The sequence below is a fragment of the Mytilus edulis genome, chromosome 3 (assembly GCF_963676685.1).
Source record: "Mytilus edulis chromosome 3, xbMytEdul2.2, whole genome shotgun sequence".
Taxonomy (NCBI): domain Eukaryota; kingdom Metazoa; phylum Mollusca; class Bivalvia; order Mytilida; family Mytilidae; genus Mytilus; species Mytilus edulis.
The window spans coordinates 49095488-49117131 of record NC_092346.1 but is presented as its reverse complement, the minus strand read 5'-3'; the positions used below and the strand labels follow the sequence as shown (position 1 = coordinate 49117131).

General features: G+C 30.8%; 1 protein-coding gene across 2 annotated transcripts in view; it reads right to left on the bottom strand.

The window, feature by feature from the left end:
* LOC139514328 (uncharacterized) overlaps positions 1-19062 on the bottom strand; it is a 48832-nt gene extending 29770 nt beyond the window's left edge. The window contains exons 1-11 of one of the 2 annotated variants that reach the window (XM_071303420.1): positions 18915-19062; positions 13348-13584; positions 13058-13133; positions 12591-12687; positions 11033-11124; positions 9049-9078; positions 3704-3863; positions 2966-3065; positions 2233-2321; positions 1345-1444; positions 316-414 (exon numbers count right to left, since the gene is read on the bottom strand). In XM_071303420.1, coding sequence (XP_071159521.1) covers positions 316-414; positions 1345-1444; positions 2233-2321; positions 2966-3065; positions 3704-3863; positions 9049-9078; positions 11033-11124; positions 12591-12687; positions 13058-13133; positions 13348-13548 — 1044 coding nt within the window. In that variant the 5' untranslated portion in view covers positions 13549-13584; positions 18915-19062. The remainder of the gene's footprint in view (positions 1-315; positions 415-1344; positions 1445-2232; positions 2322-2965; positions 3066-3703; positions 3864-9048; positions 9079-11032; positions 11125-12590; positions 12688-13057; positions 13134-13347; positions 13585-18914) is intronic. The other variant, XM_071303421.1, reaches the window with a different exon arrangement.
* Between the last annotated feature and the right edge of the window lie 2582 nt (positions 19063-21644).

The following is a 21644-nucleotide window of genomic DNA, read 5'->3' as shown; positions in this document are numbered from 1 at the left end:
CTTTTGACACAGTAACTTTAACAATCCAAGAGTAACATGCCAGGTGTCATTATTGGAATATGAGTGGTTTACATGCAACTGAGCTCATCTTTGTTTTTGGTGGTGTTTTCTAAATTTTAGTGTTCTGCGTAGGGTTTTGTGGCCTGTTAGTCTTTTTGTTTAAAACCTTTGTGATGGGGTTGTCTTGTTTTTTTTAAACCTCTTGATCTCATATTGCTTCATTAAAACTCCTCTCCTTAATCTGCTGTGGCAGGGTCATAAAAAATGGGTGTTTTCCTTTCTTCTATTTTATACTGCAATGGAACAATAAGTTACCTCGGCTCTGTTCATAGCCATTTCATCTGCCCAGTTTCTAACAGTTCCTTTGGTATGAACATGTTCCTGTACAATTTCCTCAAGTATGTCACCTGTCTCCTGAAAATGTAAGATGGTTGTAGTATAGAATCATTCAAATAAAACTAGAGACATCTGGAAATGATATGCAGATGATACTTGTTGTGAACGTTAAATATCGCGGCAGTACCTTTTTGTAAATGTTATGTCGTTCCCGGCAAATTTGACAGTTGCCGATTTAACGTTACGAAATTCTGCCAGCATGTGGCGTTCGAATAACATCTTTGTTTTCCAGCTTGTTATGAATCTTACATTTCTTTAGTTACTTGTATTTACATGCTTTATACTGTTGAATCGGGTGTCGAGACGTAAGAAATCATGCTTGCTTTCTTTATAATTCATATTTAAGAAAGTACTGACAGTTATTTACATGATAGACAGTGACTGATAACAAACTATATTCTTACACGCAAGGATAAGGCGTGCTAAGACCTATAAAAACCGAATTTTGCCGATAGCAAAACGAATTTGAACCGATCTTGAAAGATTCCAAGAGGTAATAACACATACACGAAATCACATTCAACTGTTTTAACGTATTTTATTTACCTGTATTTATCATTATTGATAATAATAATCTCTGATACTTTAAATAGTTGTTAAGTCATTATTTAATATCTAGAACCAAAGATATTGTTTTTAATTAAAGATTAGCAACAATCTTTACAATACTGATTGATAAACCCAAGGTTTATCATAAGTTCTTCTTCAAAACAGATCATATCAGAAATCTTAACATTTTCTAAGTTGAAGTAAAAGTTCAATATTACAGTGCCTACATTTTTATTTCAAATACAACTGGCAATATTCCATAACATATTCAAAGTTTCCCAAGCAGATGACTAAAATGAGTTTATTCATAACTCTCAAACAAAATTTAACAAAAGATTATAAATAAACACAATAAACATCAAGATGTATTGACAACCTTGAGTTGAGCATTAAACTTACATCAAGAATAATTTCTTCCATGATCAGCTGAATAGCTTTTTTCTCAGATAAAGTTTCAGCCATAATCTCTGTTTCATGAATCTTCTGTCTTCTAGAGGCACTGAAATTTTCACAAAAAAATTACATACACCAAGAATTATTATAATTTCTACGCTTTAGAAACAGCCTGATAAAGGTTAAAAAATTAAGAACGATTTGTTGAACCGACACAATTTGGATTCTTTTATTTTCTTTGTGTCTTTTAAAAGAGGGAGGTTTTAAAAGCGATGATCAATCCATCAATCATAAATTGTTGACACAGATATATTCTTGCCTGTTAGAACAAAAATAAAAAAAAAGATAACTAGGTGGACAGCAGCAATTCAAAATAGGTTGACCATGAACTTGGGGACAGGTCTTCAAAAATGACTGCCCAACTGATATGTACTAATAGAAATGCATCTTTATAGAAAATATCATAGTTCCAATCAAACTAACTACTGTAAATTCAGAAATTATTGCGATGTTTTTATTATTGCAAAATGTGAGACAGGATTATTATTGCAAAAATTAAACTCACATTTTGATATTTTTTACACCAATTAAACAGGATTTTATCTTAATATCACAAAAAACGAAAATCACATTTTTGTCTAAATAATAGATGCACGTAATAATTTCTGAATTTACAGTTCTTGAAATGTAACTTATCATTCCCGTAAGAGTAAGTAGGAATTCTCAATAACATATTTACCAATTATGAAGATAGAATGATTGACTGACTAGTAAGTTTCTTGTTCTACCATTGGTTGTGATGGGGCAACATGTCTAGAATGATTGACCTACTAGTATGTTCCTTGTTCTACCATTGGTTGAGATGGGACAACATGTTTAGAATGATTGACTTACTAGTATGTTTCTTGCTCTACCATTGGTTGTGATGGGGCAACATGTCTATCCAGAAAGTCATTCACAACATCATCTACTATACTTCTCACCTATAAAATGTACAATCATTTATCTATTCAAACTAGTTTTCTAATAATACAATGATTGCAGTGATTAAAATTGATAAGAATTTTGTCATTGTACTTAGCATTATGAAAAATGAAACATGTACCTGTCCCAAGTCAGGAACCTGTTGTTTGGTGGTTATCGTTTGTTGATGTGGTTCATAAGTTTGTCATTTTCAGCTTGCTGTTCGGTGTGAGCCAAGGCTCCAGGTTGAAGGATGTTCTTTAATCTTTTATGGTTTACTTTTACAAATTGTGACATGAAGGGAGATCTAAGAGTTGTCTCATTGGCACTCATTCCACATATACTTATATCCAATCGCTTAAAATTATAATAATAAAGTTATGATCTCCCTTATGAGGATGTATTTGTCAACAAAACAAGTGAAAACCCAGGTTTTACTTTGCAATACTAATGACTGGTACGTACAAGAAGTCAATATTTTATGACTATCCAAATTACTACCAGTTTCTGAAAAACTGTAAGATTTAGGTTTTTGAGACTTTGTTTAGTAGTTATTCCTATTCTTTTTACACATGTTTGTATTTTTCACCCAATTTGTGTGTATCTTTTGTCTTTATATCAATATACAAAAAAATCTTTTTATATTTTAATTACATAAACTTACAGCAAAATATCCTGACATCTGAAAAGGTTGGTAAGTATGTATTCCCATTTCTCCTTTGTAAGGCTTTTTATACTTGTTATAGTGTTTCTGTACATCCTCTCTGTAAATATATTGTAATTTAATTTTATCAATAAATGTGAATGTAACAGTATAAATCAATAACAAACTCATTTTAACAGTATAATCAGTGAACATTGGATTTTAGATCAAGGTTAGGTTCCTATAGTCAAGCAACCATGTACATACACCTTACAATGATTCTAAAGTTCAATCATAGTTAACAATAAGGTATTGTAAATGAGAAGTTGGATTTATAACTTATGTTTATAAACATACCATGAAAAATAGGTAAAGCTCAGAAGACACATGCCAGACAGATATATACACCTTACAATTCTGTAGACCATATTGATTTTACCTTTTACTCAAAGGATCACCAAACCCTTAAAAAAAAGGTCAAGATCAGATGACCTCTGTCCTATATATACAACTCTCTATATCAAAATTCTTCCTTGTAATATGATTATGAAACTGACCTTAGTTTGAAAATTTATACGGGCAAATAATGTGACCCCTATCAGATGTATATTATATATCTTGCATTTCAATGAATTATACCAAAGCTAGTTCCTTCAACTTAGTGACACCACAAAGTGAAAGTAAGTATGAGAAACACATGTCCATGTACTCTTCCATTTTGTATAGTGATTTATAACATAAATATAAATGTGCTTTTACCTTAATCTAGTTATTCTGTCCATAGTCTGAGGTAGAGTATTTACGGTATTTTTAATATATGTATCAATGTTAAAAGTAGGTGTATGTAGACTTAGTCTAGATGTATCTTGGACCTCTGGTTCTGTTCTGTGCATGTTGTCGGGCTCGCTCATGACACTAGCTGAAATAAAGATTAAACTACATTACGGTATGATTGTGTGACTAATAAAACTGATGTTGCCCATCAGACAATTAACAATTTTAAAACTATTTTTTTCCTCAGGATTGTGTCTGTGTCAATATCGTATTCTTCTCAAATAAGACACAACTTTTAAAATTTCATGGTTTAAACTACTTTCTTCTTTTTGAGTGGAAGCAGTATATGCAAGATCAGTTAGTGATCGACTTCAAAAGGCAGTAAATGCATGTATATATATATGACATACAAAAATTATATTTACTTTGATACTAAAAACCCATTTGATAACTTGATCTATCAGGGAAATCTAAGTTTTAGAGTGAGGGCTCACTGAACAGGGCATTTATTTAAGACATTCACAGATATTCACCATCTTCATCACATATATGTATTACTTTCATGAAGTTGAATCTATGACAAGACATTCTCTTCTTTACAATAATGAAAAAAAAATGGCACTAAAAATGCCTTCTAGTAGAATTCAGTCTTTTTAAATTGAGTTTATTAAACACATAATACAATAAAAACCAAATGTAAAATCCTAAATGTAGGAATAACCTCAATATGACCGCAATGAAACAACCCAAACAAACCACAGTAGACAATGATACTGAATTTCAAAAAGAATAAAAACATTTAGAAAGACCAATTAATAAGTGATGAGATTACTGAAAGCCACATTGAAATAAACGTTTCAATAGCTTAACATTACAGTTAATATAATTGTAAAAACACACGAGTTACGACTTAACATCATTGAACATATTACTTTTGATGAGCAAGTCTTTGGCAAGGTTTCAAATATTTTTCAATACAAAATAGAAATTAAAAATCTTTAGAGTTACTGAAATATCATTAGTTGATCAGTTCCATAACTTGTTCATTTTTTCATAATGTAATGGAAATGAAACTGACAAATGAATAATGAAATAGGTTTGTGTTTGTAGGTTCTAAACTTTAATATAAATGACAGTCTTATTTACTAAAGTATAAAGTAGGACAAATAATCCTCCAATTACACACCATAATAAATCATGGACTAACTTTTATGTATTGATTAATTTCATAAAAGTATTAGATATGTAAAGCCTTTTATCAATTCTCAAAACATGAAATTTCATTCATCTCTGTCAATAAACTGATATACAGTAAACATCTTAACAATTTAAAAACATCAACAAATCTCATTTCATGCATGATTGAAAATGACATATTATTTTTATTGATTTCATGTGTTCACTTAAATATGATATGCTCAAAAGACATCAATTTTATATTCAAAACATAATAGACATCTTTTGAAAAGAGTGGTTATTAAATACTGTCAATGCATGTTTTAGAGTATTATATCATTTTAGTACTTGATGAGAATGACATCTGCTTTAATGTTAATAATTATACCCATTCCTCTAGACCCTCATACTAGTGTCCCCATTAGACTAATTTTACATGGTTTATTCCCGATTGTCCCACTTTTTTAAATTTTAATGTTCTGATTGTCCCACATGAAAAGTTCTGATTGTCCCACATTATTTTATGATGTGAAATGTTCTTAAATAAACAATAGACTTGGTGTTTGTTTTGTTAAAATAACAAGGATTAATTATTGCCTGTTCAAAGTATTATTTTAGGATTATATCAATTTTATTTATGTATAAAATATGATTTTTTTTAAATCATGAAATTAATGGACTTTTCAATGATAAAATATATCATTTCTGAGTAAATTTAATCATCAGATTACTGTTCTTTTCATTGAATAATATAACACTTCTTATTTATAATATATATCAAAAATGTTACTTTTTTTTATAAAACAAATACGAATACCATCATTTATGATAACATTTGTTTAAATTCTAAATAAATATTAAAATAATGCATACATTTAAAAACAAAGTTGCTTTCTTTAAAAAAAAGAAAAGCAATACGTGAACCTAAGATCGCTAGTCACCAAAAGATTGTTGCTGATTTTTTGTTTGCTTTTGAATTTAAAATATTGACTGTAAATAGCAGAAGATAATGGTGATGATAAAAAAACAACCTTTATTAAAACTAGGTAATTGTGTGTACATTCTTGCATACGTCAGTTGAAAGCAATGCTCGACAGTTGAGAATATGAAAGTGTACATTTACAGCTACTATTGGAATAAAAAAATTTAAAGCTCGGCTATTTTATTTATTACCTGGGAATCTTCCTATTTTTTCATAACCCTTTTGCATATGGTCCGAATACACAGTTATTTCGTAGTGCATTTCTTTTAGACAATAAATGAAAATAGAAATAAAAAGTCGAGTATTTAGTGGTGGACATTGCATTTATCAAATAAATCTCTTTTCAAATATAAAAAAAGAAGATGTGGAATGATTTTTATCAGACGACTCTCCACAAGAGACCAAATAAACAGAAACTAACAACTATAGGTCACTGTATGGCCTTTAACAAAGAGCAAAGCCCATACCGCATAGTCTGCTATAAAAGGCCCCGAAATGACAAATATTTCTGTAAAAATATAAGCAGAGAGTTATAAATACACTTAAACAGTATAAAACAATTAACATTATGATAGTTAATAATTTTGTTATAATTATTGTAAAATAATAATTACGTTTTTTGTGAGATGCAAGGATTTAAAATGTTTGTGATTTGAAACGTATTTTTCATTCACAACTGTTTAAATCAAGATATTAAGCTAACTTTGAGTACGTATCCCTGCTCATTGGTATAAGTTACAATTTTGATTATATTCTATTAAAAATAAATTCAGTCTCAGTTTAACTTAACAAAGAATATTCTCTTAGTCTGGTAGTATATATGTTAATGACATTAGTTTTTTGTTTACAGAAAAATCTTTCTGTTTGATTATCTCTCTGCTTTTTGGCAACATTGTTTCTGACCTAAGATAAATATTTTAGACAGAATAATCGGTTTTTAAATTTTCTTCTTGCTTTCCGACATATTCTCATGCTATGATCTACATACACAATATCAAATGATTTAAACGTTCAGAAATAATCAGTTTATTCTGGGTCATTATATATATCAGTTAAGTATTCCCATTTTGTTTTGTCTATTAAAATGCACAAGCTATTTCTTACCATTATTTTATGACTTTACATTATATTCTACGTTTGATGATATTTCATATTAATATATGCAAAATAAAATATGTAAATAGCAATTCATGTTCTTGTTTTTTTTCATATTTTACAAAACAAATTATTAGTTACCTGTAATTACCCACTGAACACTATAAAAACAGATTAATCACAATCAAAACAATTCCCGATTGTCCCACAAATAAACTTCCCAATTGTCCCACACAACTATTCCCGATTGTCCCACAAAATTTCACTACCTTTTTACCTGTAATTTCAAAAAGTGGGACAATCGGGAAGACACCTTTTACATGTAAAAGATTAAAATATGTAAGAAACTAAGGTATTTTTTGTTCATTGGAATTTTATCATATTCAAAACATTGCATGATTTCTTAATGAACTTGAATAACCATACCTGTTATTTTTTTTTCCTGTTCAAATTTAAACTGTTGAAAAAAAAATATTGACAATTTCGTTTTGTGAATTTATATTTCAAGCCATAACAAGAGTGAGTCACAAAAGACTACAACATATATATCAAAAGGAGCTCATAATAAGGAACTGATTTATTACAACAAATCTGGCAACCAAATATTTTAAGAAGATTCAGACTCCCCATTTAAAATAACTATGGAACCATAATAAACATATTTTACTTCCTTTTGCCATTTGTTATCAGTGTTCTGCTCAATCCATCTTATTGTTTTTTTGCAGAATATCAGCAGACATTTTCTCTTCTTAGCTTTGGTGCATTTTATCCAATGTGCATTTAAGACTCATTTATATTGTAATTTTTGGTTAGTCAATTTAAAATTTATCTGAAATTTCATATTTCAGTTGAAGGTGAATTGTATGTACATGTAGCTGGAATACTTTTATAAACATATGATTCCAGAACTTTTGTTGTCTTTTCTTAATTGAAATTTTTTCTCTTGATTTCAATTTTCAAATTCTTAAATTTGGGTTCAAACTGCACCTTTAACCTGCTGAACATAAAAATAAATACTCTTAATTTAATTGGATGTGCATGAATTCTGAAATGGATATCAAAACTAAAGATTCTCAAACAGGTAACCTCTAGAAGTACCATAGAACCATTCTAGTAAAACAACATGAGATTTGGGTTACAGGCCTTAATACTCCTTCCTTAGCATGGTAAGTGTTACACTGTTTTTAAATTTACAAGGTCAATAATTGGACATTTGGCTACTGATAGTAAGTACCATCCACCTTTAAGTAAAGGACACCCATTTAAGCTTTATTCTATGAAATTACTATTATTATTCAATTGTTTAGACTTAACCTATAAAATATAAGCAAAGACAATCCCTGTTTAAAAGAGAGAACAAAGAAAAAAGTTTTAATGTAACAGTTTATTTCAAATTAACAATGTAACAAGCAAATAACAAAGAGTATACATTTTGTAAACTTTCTCTTATATTTTTCTTTCATACCTCTCATGCATACGTAAATAAATAAACTAACATGCAATTAATAAATAAGTTTCAAACATTGAATTTATAATTGGCCATAACTTAAAGAGTTTGTTTGCAGTAGAATGCCCGACTCATAAATATATCAGATATATGCAACACGTTTATAATATTTTTTTATAGAGATATTTTCTTTCCACATCATGATAAACTTTCAGCAGATTAAGTCTGTTCCATACAAACTACATTGGACCCAGGGAAGCCACTTCAAAATCATATCTAATGGTAGGTGTTTTTGTGCAGTGATCGCCTAAGATTTATAAATACCTACCCAATTTTTAAAGTGCATTCCCTGGGTACCATGTATGTTTGAATGAAACAGTAAGATGCTTATGTTTTCAATAATGATTATATTTAACCTGGATTTTTGGTCTAATCCGTCCTAGATTATTATTGATAGATTGATCTTATTTGAATGCTTCACAAGCATCCATATATAAGAATGCATTTTCTTTCTCAACAAACTGAACATATCTCTTTCTTTAATCATATTTATTTCTGAATGGTAGGGTCACAATACTGCAAATGAACATTATCCCAAAGGTGGCTGACTTTTCGAAACATGCTACTTACTTTCCAGATGAACATCGTCAAAAATAAAAGCTTTGCGAATAAATATAGGAAATAATGAAAATATAATTACAGTTTTGAAAGACTATATCTAAGCTTGATAAAGTTTGTCAATAATATTCCTAAATAAGAGTGAACATCACCATGCGTACCAAAATTTTTTTTGAGATGACATCAGTATTGCATTGCTAATAATTCTCTAAACACTATGATCTATTGATTCAGAGCATTTCAATTAAACTCTTCATACATATGATTCAGGATTGGTCTTAAACAACAAATGTAGTTGCTTTTGTCACAGAGAAAACATTTATTACACTTCCCTGACGGATTTTATAAAATTTTTGACAAAAATGCTCCTTCAACATTAAAACTTTCTCGAAAAATTTAACTTAAGTAGATGAAATAAAATCCTAATAGGGTGGCAAATCTTATTCATATTGTCTTCATCCTTGACAAACCAAGAAATACTAAAGATAATCCAATCACACTGATTGAAAAATACATGACTACCACCACAATAAAGCTGTGCATGTAATAAATCAAGAATTAAGTCATTCCCTTTTTATAGCTGCCTGCTTCCTATATGAAATGGATTCATTAAGTTTTCTCATTCAATTTTTTTAACATTTGTTATTTCTCTGCCTTTTAGGGCTTACTATGTGTTAAGAATTTTGCTCATTATTGAAGGCTGTACAGAACCTATAGTTGTTTACTTCTACATGTACATCATTTTCCTTGTTCAGGGAACTTGGAAATCTGGATCAAAACCAAACATGGCATAACATTCAAAAGTTCACACTGTAACAACCACATGGACTAAGTTCCAAGTTGATGTGAACAAAATGTAAGGGTAAGCTACCATAACCAAAAGATTTAACCTGAAAATGTTCTAATTTCACACTATCTCATTTCTATGTTCATTGAGCTGGTCATTTATATTTTGCTTAAAAATTTCATTTATATTTTCTTGTCTTTCCATAAATAATCAATATTTTTTTAAATAAACTAAACCAATCAACAGTATGACAGTCTAATTTTGATGAGATCAGCAAACAAAAATTACAAAAGCCCTTTAGTAAGTACCATGATAAGAAACATCTTCGCTAGCCAAGGGTTACGATCTTCTCCCGTTCTCTTCACCCTTGGCGGATTGAGATAAAGTTTCGGAGACACAAGGTAAGGATTTTTATTGGTTGCAGTAGAAACTCGCTGCATCCAATCAAAAAGCGCCTATAACATGATCACATGTAAATGTAAAAAGTGTTGGTAAACAATTGCCACGTGTTTATTGTGCAACAAGTCTTTGCATCACTAAACATACGACTATATTTAGTGACAACTTGAATGTATTTAATCGACTAATAGAAGTTCCTGTGTATGTTTCATGTACAAATGCATGAATGTTGACGTATGTTTTCGTTTCCGGCTTTACCAAGTGTGTAGAATCTAGACGCTACCGTGTATTTACCTCCAAATTGAAGAGTTTAAGTGCTACCATTGGTCAAGAATAATGTTTTCGGAATGGGCGTGACTTTAATCTTCCGATAGATGGCGCATCATTGATATCACAAATGTTAGCTCAATCCGCCAAGGGTGAAGAGAACGGGAGTGGATCGTAACCCTTTGCTAGCGAAGATGGATAAGAAATGGTGCAAGTTATGTTAGTTTTTTCAAGCTTCCTTATTCAACCAATAAGATTCCACACATAAGTCATTGGTTAGGTGAAAATCTAATTACAGGCATGTTAAATAAAATCAACAGTGTTATTTTTGACGCAAAACATGACAGATATGTGAAGTTGTGTACATCTGAAAAAGCCATCACCCAATCCAATAAGAGTATGGAAGATACATAGGACAATAATAGACTTTCCGTTTTGTTTTCCTCCTCGGAGGAGTAGGCATCCGTGGGTTCACAGGATGATAAAGTCCAAGACCTTTCAGAAAGGCAAGAACATCAAAGTCATGACGATGCTTTTTCTTACCAGATGGAGAACTTGACTTAGCAAGAAATCTTCTCTGTTCATGAACTCTCTCTCTGGCGTCTTGAAGACGTTGCCTTTCCTTGACTAGGTATCTGAAAGCAAATTTATGTTGATATATTGCTTATTTCATAAACTCAGCTTTTCATATGTGCATTTTTTTTTTTAAATCTGATACAAAGTAAAAGGACATATATATAGTGCTATATATGCTGTTACAGTTAGACAGAAATAACATTTACTGTTATAGGAAAGTATCTATTGGGTATAGCATTTTACTCTATGATAACCCTGTCATAAAAACAATCAGATGTAACAACACTTTTAAAGGAAAAATGCATTTGTATAAGTACATTTGTTATACAAAATTATGTTTGCTAGACAAGGGTCGTAAAGGGACACAATACAATATATTGCTAACATTCAAACAAGATTTTCAATTCAACATCCTGTTGAATGGTGTAACTTATAGATATATGACATGTTACTATCTATACTATCACGCCTCTGTGTTCTATAGGTACAGTGCATAGTCCGATTTGTCATCCATTCATATGATTATTCAGATTGAGTTATTTTGGGAGAAAATCGAGAAAAAGGGCATCCGTATATTGTCCCGTCATTGGACAAAATTTTAAGTCAGATTATACTTCCGGTTTGCGTTTTTCTGTATACTTTGAACATACATATACTACGAATAAAGTGTATTTTCAGAATTCTATCTGCTACCATTTTCAAGTTTACTATCCACGGTGGTCACAGAGTTTATTAAATAGAGAGGGTCTGTATACTATATCAATGACCACCATGGATCGATTAGAAAACTTAGAATCGAAAGTAAATACACTTTATTTATATAGTGAATGTATATAATATACAGATAAGCGCTAAAATTATTCATGTGCACTTTTGATACCTTTTCTGAAATTCTCCAGTCATTAAATCTTTTACAAAATTCATTGATTACAAAAAAAAAGAAGATGTGGTATGATTGCCATGTTGACAACTCTCCACAAGAGACCAAAATGACACAGAAAATAACAATTATAGGTCATCGTACAGCCTTCAACAACGAGCAAAGACCATACCGCATACTCAGCTTTAAAAGGCACCGAAATGAAAATGTAAAACAATTCAAACGAGAAAAAAGCAGCCTTATTTATGTACAAAAAATGAACGAAAAAACAAATATGTAACGCATAAACAAACGACAACCACTGAAGTACAGTCTCCTTACTTAAATGTTCATAACATACTAAATGTATATTCGTATTGAAATTGATAGAAAACCACACATTGGGAATTTTGGAAATAAAGGAGGAGGGATTAAAAAAAAACATTTTCCTGTCCCCAATAACCTATGATTTATGATAATTTTGCTGAAATTTGAAATTCTCCAGTCATTCAATATTTCACAAAATTCTTCCAACAACACTTTATATACTTTAAACTACGCTCTGAATGCCCCCGATTTCGCGGGTGTGTTCTAGTATTTATATATCAACTTAAAATATTTGTTTTCAATAAAAACATACAATAACAATGAGATTTACAAACTTACTTAGCTTCCATTTCCATTTCCTGTTGACGAACTGCATATTCTTTTGTTCGCTGTGACACAACATTATTAACTAGTTTTGGTTCAACTGACATTCTCCCTTAAAAAGTACATAATTATTTTAACATTTATTCATATACGTTACCCTCACAGGGATTTATATATATTAATCATTACATTAATAGAATGGCAGAATCGGATGAATTTCTTTCCATGTTGATTGTTTTGATGTTTAATTCGTAAAATTTATGCCGTACTATAATAATGTACTTTTATTCATGAATTATAATTATCTACCTTTAAAAAGCACATCCATTGAAGACTTTCAAATATTTTTTAAAGAAATAACACAGAAATTATGAAGTTTTAAAATTCAATGGACCTCAAGTAATACATTTTTTGTACCGTAGAATGTTTATTGTTTATTGATCTTTTGGTTAAGAGGTCAAGGTAAGCATGCATTTCAATACCTATTTTTGAAGCAGTTTCTTTCCCATAAACTCTCATCATTTCATCTGACAATAAATTCTTCTTGTTATACTTCACCTAAAAATAAATGTGTAACATTACATTAGTGTCAACACAATATATCTGAAATATTTAATCTGTACTAAGCTTCCTTTGAATGCAATTTACATTTAAAATGGTTGCAGGAATGCATGAATAAATGTCTCCATTAGCATACAAATAAACACATATCAGTCTTAATAGATATTAATATCCAATAAAAGCAAGTTTCAGAATTATTTTTTTCACTTACCAAAAGTCTATCTTGCTGATTTTGTTTCTTGGTTTCAGCCATTTTTGAAAGTTCTTCTATAAGATGTTGTCTTTGCCTCTGATCTTGTTCCATCTTCTCTATCTCCCTCTGTAATTTCTCCCTCCTCTGTGTCCCAATTCTCTCATGGTCTATAGGGAATGGCAGGTAGATATCGGGAGATCTACCATATCTGTCTACCATGATGACTCTTTTATTATTTTGAAATGAAGAACTCTCCTATTGAAAAAATAAAAGACCCTAAAGTAAACTTAAGATGAATGATCATGATGGATACAGGATAGACAAAAATATAGGATGAATCTCCACAGGGTTATCAAGATCTAAATCACTAAGAGATGGAGAAGAACAACAGAGAGAGAAAGGAACCAACAAGGATGGACAAGTTGGAACATAGCCAGAACAGCGGCAAAAGATAGAAAAGGGTGGAAAAGCAGCGTGGAGGCGGGTAACACGAATGACCGAATAACACTGTTATTATCTGAATAACACTTGTAATGACTGAATAACACTTGAAATTTTAATATTATCACATAATTGTGACTTTTCAGTCCGATATGCGGTTTAAATAGAACAAAAGAATTCGACCTCTTGTGTTTAGAAGGCAGAAAAGTGAAATGAACTTTGTATACGGTTGTCAAGATGTCACAAAAGTTACTTTCCGTAAAGTCATTATAAATATTTGCATTCACGTTGTTTAATTTTCATATTGTACAATTGTTGACAATGCAACTTGCAAACAATCGTTTTCAAAACGACCATAAGTCAAGCTGTTACGTCATTTAGGGGGTCTCCTTATAAACTGCTACTTTTTTTTGCTGGACATAGAAAAAATCTGGGAAAAATTACAAAAATTGAGAAATGAATTGCCAATCGTTTAAGACCATTCCCAAAGTGGCACACCTAAATTTGACATTTGGACGCAATTTCAAATTTGGATGTTATATGACGGGGTTTTGTTAATTATTTTTTGAATCGAACACACCCGTCCTATATATGTAACATCACATGACTTTTAAGTGATTGAAACTAATTTTTTTAAATAATATTTGCATGTTTGACATGTTTTTTTCTTTAACAATTACAATTACACCGACAGTCATAATTTCTGTATTATTTAAAAAAGTTTTGTTACACATTTTGTTACACCTTAGTTATACAGTAACCCGGATTGGTTGACCATTGTGAAGTTGAGTTTTTGGGGTAGCATAAATTTATATCGTTGTACTCCTTTTGTTTGTGTTAACCAATTGTCGTTCGGAATTATTTTTTATACGTCATTTATTTATTTTGCAATTTCTGGTAATTTAGTTTGCGTCTTATTTCGTTGGTGTCATATTCAGCGTACGGCCTTCAACAATGAGCAAAGCCCATACCGCATAGTCAGCTATAAAAGGCTCAGATATAACAAAGTAAAACAATTCAAACGAGAAAACTGACGGCCTTATTTATATAAAAAAAAATGAACGAAAAACAAATATGTAACACATAAACAAACAACAACCACTGAATTACAGGCCCCTGACTTGGGACAGGCACATACATAAATAATGTGGCGGGGTTAAACATGTTAGCGGGATCTATGTTTGTGTTCAATCATACAGTATAATAAGTCGGTAGTTGCCCGCGAATGGATTTTTTTTTTATTCTTTGCGTCTTATATGTTGATTGCAGTTGGTTTTTGTTTTGTGTCATGTGATTTTGTTTTTCTGTTGATGTGTTTGCATCTTAAATTGGGATTGCACCGAGTTATTTCATGATTTCTTTTGTGCTATATTATCGATACATTTTTAGTCTATTTTATAGCATCTTACAATTGTCCGGCGACATAATGTGATACTTTTTTTGTTCGCGAGTATTATTCGATCATACGATTTGAATTTACTATTTATATCTTTTTCTTTTCTTATTAGTTTACCTACAGTCGAAAATTTGCAAGACATTAAGAGTCTTTACTTATTTAACCGTTTTACATTAGACTCAATTTTCTCAAACACCTCTCCCTAGTTTTCAAGAATATCAAAGTTCCCTTATATTAATTTTTACCGTATACGGTGGCTCACTCTATTTTTCTCATACTTGCTCACTATAACAAGTCAAGTACTATAGTAGTACACCGGTGTCTTCATATTTATGCGTATATATATTACTCGAGTGTGAAACATGCAGACAATACTCTACTAAAGCAAGCCAGGAAACAATCCATCAACAAGGAATTAAGACTGAGCTAAGGGGAACTCGCTCCAGTATTGCTCCAGTGATTCCCTATGTTTAATCAAACATATTTACCCGACGAAAGCCCCCCCCCCCCCCGCCCATATTCTTGAAAATGTTGTTCTTATACATACTTATCTCCATGTTATTGTCTCAAGTCTTCAGTCTCTGCATCAAACTCTTACAATCAACAAGTCGTTGCTAAGACGGTGCTTAAAAGAGCAGCGGCTTGGGCTAAAATTGTACTTACTAGATAGTCTTTGATAATCTGTTACAGTTTTGTACAAGAGTAATGTTTGGCATGCTTAAACCTTTGGCATATTTTGTAAGTTGAAAAATGAATATACTAAAGACCTTTTTTGGGTGTTGACTGGCATATTTTATGTAGAATGTACAACCTGTTTTATTTAAAAAAAAATATGATTCTAAAAGATAACGAAAATTAAGCATATGCTCTTTTAACTGTTCTTGAACAGGGCTCCGATTTAAAAAAAAAGAAAGAGTTCAGATGATCAAGTTCTTTGAGGAAGGAGAAAGGGGAAACCAAAAGCACTGCTATATCATCTCAGAAATTATATAAATTATTACCATTAGTATTACAAGATTATGAAGGATGCATTCACATCTCTTCTGTTATGGAGACGTTTGACAAATTCTGTATATAAAAAAAACAAGGTCCTTTTGTGACATAACTTTATTCATATAGATTATTTCTCCTACATATCTTTATATATTGCTTTCTTTAGTTCAAATCGGAATCTCAGATAAGCATCTGGTACTTTAAAACATCTACTCTCTGTTCCATGCCTCTGGTCGACATGTGTACTTCAGAATAATTACTGACTGTCAAATGTATAGCAGAACGTACAAAACTTCTTGATAAAACAAACTGCTGTCAATCTCCCTTTTCGACACTGCAAAAAAAAAAATCGAACAGGCAATTAAAGAGGGGGTTGCAACCACACGTTCCCCGTACAAACGGATCGGAATTCAATTCTCATTCTGTAAACAAATATTGTAGGATGCGTTAGTGTCGAATCCTGAAAGGAGTAGGTCCGGTAAGGACTCATTTTGGCCTCAAATTTCAGTTTCATCTGACGAAAGATTTTGACCTCTTTTTAAGCACTTAAGTGTCTATTTCATTTGATTCAATTAGTATAAGTGAAAGATTTTAACTGATTTAGTCATTAAAAACGATCCGATTCAAGCTCAAATATGAAAAATCTCTCAAATATGCAAAAAAAACGTCACTTTTAAGATGTTTTTTGTCAAAAATGAAAGTGGCCGCATCCGTGTTCATCCACAACCTTTATATATGTTATGTATTATCATAAAATACAACTTACATTTCAATATTAAGGATGAACACGAATGCGGCCACTTTCGTTTTACAGGGAAACCGTCTAGAATTTAACTAAAATGATAGAATTTTGAAGATTTCAGTAATTTAGCATGACTTAATGGTGCTACAACCCGATATATGTGCATTGTTACTGTATTGTCAAAAACAGCCCATATTTATGTAGAAGAAGCAATCAATTGTCCAATAAATAACTAAAAGTTTACATTTTAACAATTTTTTTAAACTGTTATATTTTGGGGCCAAAAAGGGGTCTTACCGGACCTACTCCTTTGTAAGGTATTTTGGTGTTTTAAAAGCCACTCCCCTTTTTTTTAATATACACCACAAAAAAAAACCATTTAGTTAGGATAACGAATTAATAAACGATAGTCCTATAATGTAAGGCTTCAGAGTTTCATATCTTTAAGATTCAACATGTTTATCGGATTGTTTTTTACTATCAATGTTGAACCGTTCATTTTTATCGGATTTTTTTAACTACCCATGTTGAACCGTTGAACCGTTGAACATTGATAGTTAATAACAAACATTCGATAAAAAATGTTGAATGTTAATGATATGAACCTCCGGTCTTATATTAAAGGACAATATATAACACTTCTGAGGTTCATATCATTTACATTCAACGGTTTTATCAGGTTTTTTTTTATACTATGAACCGTTCAACATCAATATTAAAAAAAATCCGATATACAAACGTTGAATATAAGTGATATGAACCTCCGAAGTTTATAAAATAGCATTACGGTAAATATGATAATTAAAATTCAGTTAATTTAGTGTGGGAGGCTATTTTAATCCACTTTCTGAGTGTGTATTAAATAATGTTACAATGTAACAAACCTATCAAACACACCGTGAAAAATAACATTATCTCCCCTGGAAATGCTTAACAACAAGACACAAAAAACTGCTACCTTTTTTTGCTGTATATCACATAATTATGAAAACACATTACATAGATAGGGAATATTGTGCTTGTGTACACGTTTAAATGTGTCTCTAGATTTTTTTTTTAATTCGTCCCGGCCTTTCCGGGTTCACGTAGCAACACGTTTCTTTCCTTTCCAGCTATTCCTGATTATCAATTAATCCAAAACATGCATTTATCACAAAGCAACAACTATTAAACAACTCACCTATACCAATGGTGATCGTCTAATTCTTAGCTGATTCCTTTAATCGTACCTTTCTTGACGACACCCATCGTTGTAGCGTCTACAATTCATTTGCCATTGGAGGTAGCGAAATTACATGATTTGACAGGAGAGCGAAATAAACAAGGGGAGCAATTTTATCGAACCGCATTCCGGACTGTTTTGAACATTGATTATTTAATAATAATGTATTATCGATGTATTTTATAACTTAGAAATGATTTACAAAAAGCAGAGAAGTTCTTAAAGATGGTTTTAAATTTAGTGTGCACATCGAACATGGCAGCCATTGTGATTTCTGTGGTCGCCATATTCGATGTACACACTGAATTTTAAAAGTTTTTTATGAACTTATCTGCTTTCTGTAAATCATTTATAACTATAAACATACATCGATAATATATACTATTAATTAATATTCAATGTTTAAAAGTCACCAATATGTACTAATATTTAAATTACAAGTGTTATTCGGTCATTACAAGTGTTATTCGGATATTAACAGTGTTATTCGGTCATTCCAGGTACCGGCGTGGAGGCCTTAAAAATACGACTTCTGGCGTGGAGAGAATTAAGGTAAGGAAATCACTAAGAGTAAGAGATAAAGGTCTACATTGTAAATTTGGATGTATGAGGCAAAAACCCAAAGAAATATTTTTAAAAAAAAGTTATAAAAGAATTTTCACTGACAAAAGTAAAACACACAAAAAACAAAAATATTTACTGTATCTAGGAAAAGGGGGGTCCATTCCACAAAGGACCATAAGCCTAAGGAGGAATTAGTTGGACGGTATCGTATGTGAATGTTATTTTACCTTTAAACTCAATCATTGTTGACACTGTTAAAACCCATGTATGTATCCCATTTTTGTTGACATCAATTAGTGACATCTTCAAATATCTTGGCCGCCATTTATAAACAATTTTCGTGTCCAAGAATTTTTCCTGTCGAAGAATTTCATTGGTCTATAATTTCTTTAAAGGGACATAACCAAAATTTCGCGGAAAAACTACATTGACTTTTTTTTAAACAATTTTTTCAAAACTATAATTTATAAAACATTAAATTATTTACACTTTTTATTACTAATTTTGAAAATACACTATAATTTTATTACTTCATTTTGTATTTTATTTCTATTTAAGAATTTGAATTAAAAAAAAAACACTTTTTGTCTCGCATGGAACAGCACCTGCAAGTCGAGAAATAGCAATCCTCATATTATAGTAATAGTTGTATAATTAAAAACTGTAACCTATGGTTTTATAGATTAGAATATTTCTTCTCATTCAGAAGCGGATCCAGGGGGTGGACACCCGGTGTCGGTGACCACCCCCTGGATTTGCAAAAATGGTGCATATATATAGAACATTTTGAAAATTAATAAATTCTTTCATTATATCAAGGACGTATAACTAACACTCTAATATACGTCCTTGATTATATCAATTTGTCTATCGTATCACGATCGATAATTATTTGGTCGATACCTTTGATGTTAAGGTGTAAAAATGAAGGGACAGTCCTCGATCTTAGATGGTTTTTTTAAAACAGGTAATTCATACTTTTATTTACATAACATAAGTTTAATACAATTAATGTAATACAATTAATTTCTGGCTTCATATTAATATGGACAGTGAGAGTATGGTAAAGAAAGCATACAATGAAAACTTAAACTTTCCTAATGGTTTTTGTAGTAAATTAAAAGTGTTATAAGGTAAACTTGGTTTTCAGCATGTCTGGGAAAATCAAAATACTATGTCAAAGAAACAACTACTTTTTTCATTTCAAAAGAAATTAGAAGAGGAATTCATAAAATACTGGAAACAAGCTCTTTTTTGTGACTAATAATGGTAATAGTCATGGTAATAAACTAAGAACATATCGCAAAGTAAAAAATAATTTTGAATAAGAAAATATCTTCTACTGGACCTTAATAAAAGTGTTATTTCTAAAATGGTAAAAATCAGAATTAGTAATAGTAATTTACTAATAGAAGTTAGTAGATATACTAGAACACTTTTAGAACAGAGAATTTGTCCAATTTGCAAGGATGGAATTGAAGATGAGTTCCATTTCCTCATTCAATGTAAAGCGTTAGAACTTAATAGAAATGTACTCTTTTGTAATTTAAGTGATATAGTTCCATCTTTTGTTAATATGTGTGAACAAGATAAGTTTAGTTTCATTTTTAAAAGTAATGATACAGACATTAGTACTATAACTGGAATAAGCGATACGTATGATTTGAACATTCATTTAAAGCAAACATAATGTTGTTAAGAGCTTTTATAGTATTAAAGCTGATTGTAATAGCTTGAATTAATAATATTGTATGAATAACACCTCCACGCAATGTAAATATAAAATATGTATCTCTTATCATTGAGATAATATGTTTGTTTGTTTTTTTGGTTTTTTTTGTTTGTTTGTTTGTTTGCTTGTTTATTTTTGTATTTGTATTTGTATTTTGTAAATGTCAGCTGGTATCATTCTGTATAGGAATTTACACCAATAAAATTATTTGATTTGATTTGATTTAAGTTTATCTAATTTTTCCAGTAAAGTTTGTATAATAACTTTTCTCGACCAATAATGGATTTTTTACTGTGATGCAAAATTCAATTATAATTTTAAAGTTTTTAAGTCACATACATATTCTATATATTGAAACCCCCGTTCTATCATCTGTTTGTCTAAAAATTCCGATCATTCCAATTTTTTTAGTAACTTATACCCTCCTTCCTTCAGGAAACGCCACAAATCACCCCCCTCTGAAATACTAACGACTTGTAATGGACCTAGCATTGATACGAAAAAAAAGTGATCAGATTTAAGAAACAACCCCCGACTTACATATATTAAAGTCCAAACGACATTGGTTTTCAGTGAAAAACAATCAACACGTAAATTATAACAAACGAAGAGAAATTGAATTTGATAAGAAATCATTTCCAACCTGGAATAAACTACAACTTTCCCATGAAAAATATGCAGGAAAGAACAGACTGTTTCAGCTGACTTGGCCGAATCGGCTATGATGGGATAGTGTATACTCACCTTCAAAAGAAGGCGCTTACTGCATATACTGTGCTCTGTGTGGGGTTGATAATTTGGGAACATTATCATGCAAACCACTAACAGATATGGCACTTGATTATCCAAACATATATGCTATTCCTAAATTGTTTGCACAATGAGTGTAACAAGTTGTGAATGTGAGCGTTCGAATAGTTAGCTCGATTTACAAAAAAACATTTTTAAGTGCAACAATGGGCCAGGATCGACCAAAACGACTTGCACTGATGCACGTGCATTACAATTTGGACATAGAACTTGATGTGATCGTTGACATGTTTGCATGCAGGCATCCAAGAAAAATAAAATTAGAATCAATTTTATAAATCATGTGTAACTTGTGTATTCTATAGTTGAAACTATTTTCATGATATCAATAAAAAAAATCAATTTCAATTTAAGATTTCAAAAGGTGAACATCATTTACTAATGCATTTCTCTGTCTTTGGTGATTTTGCATATA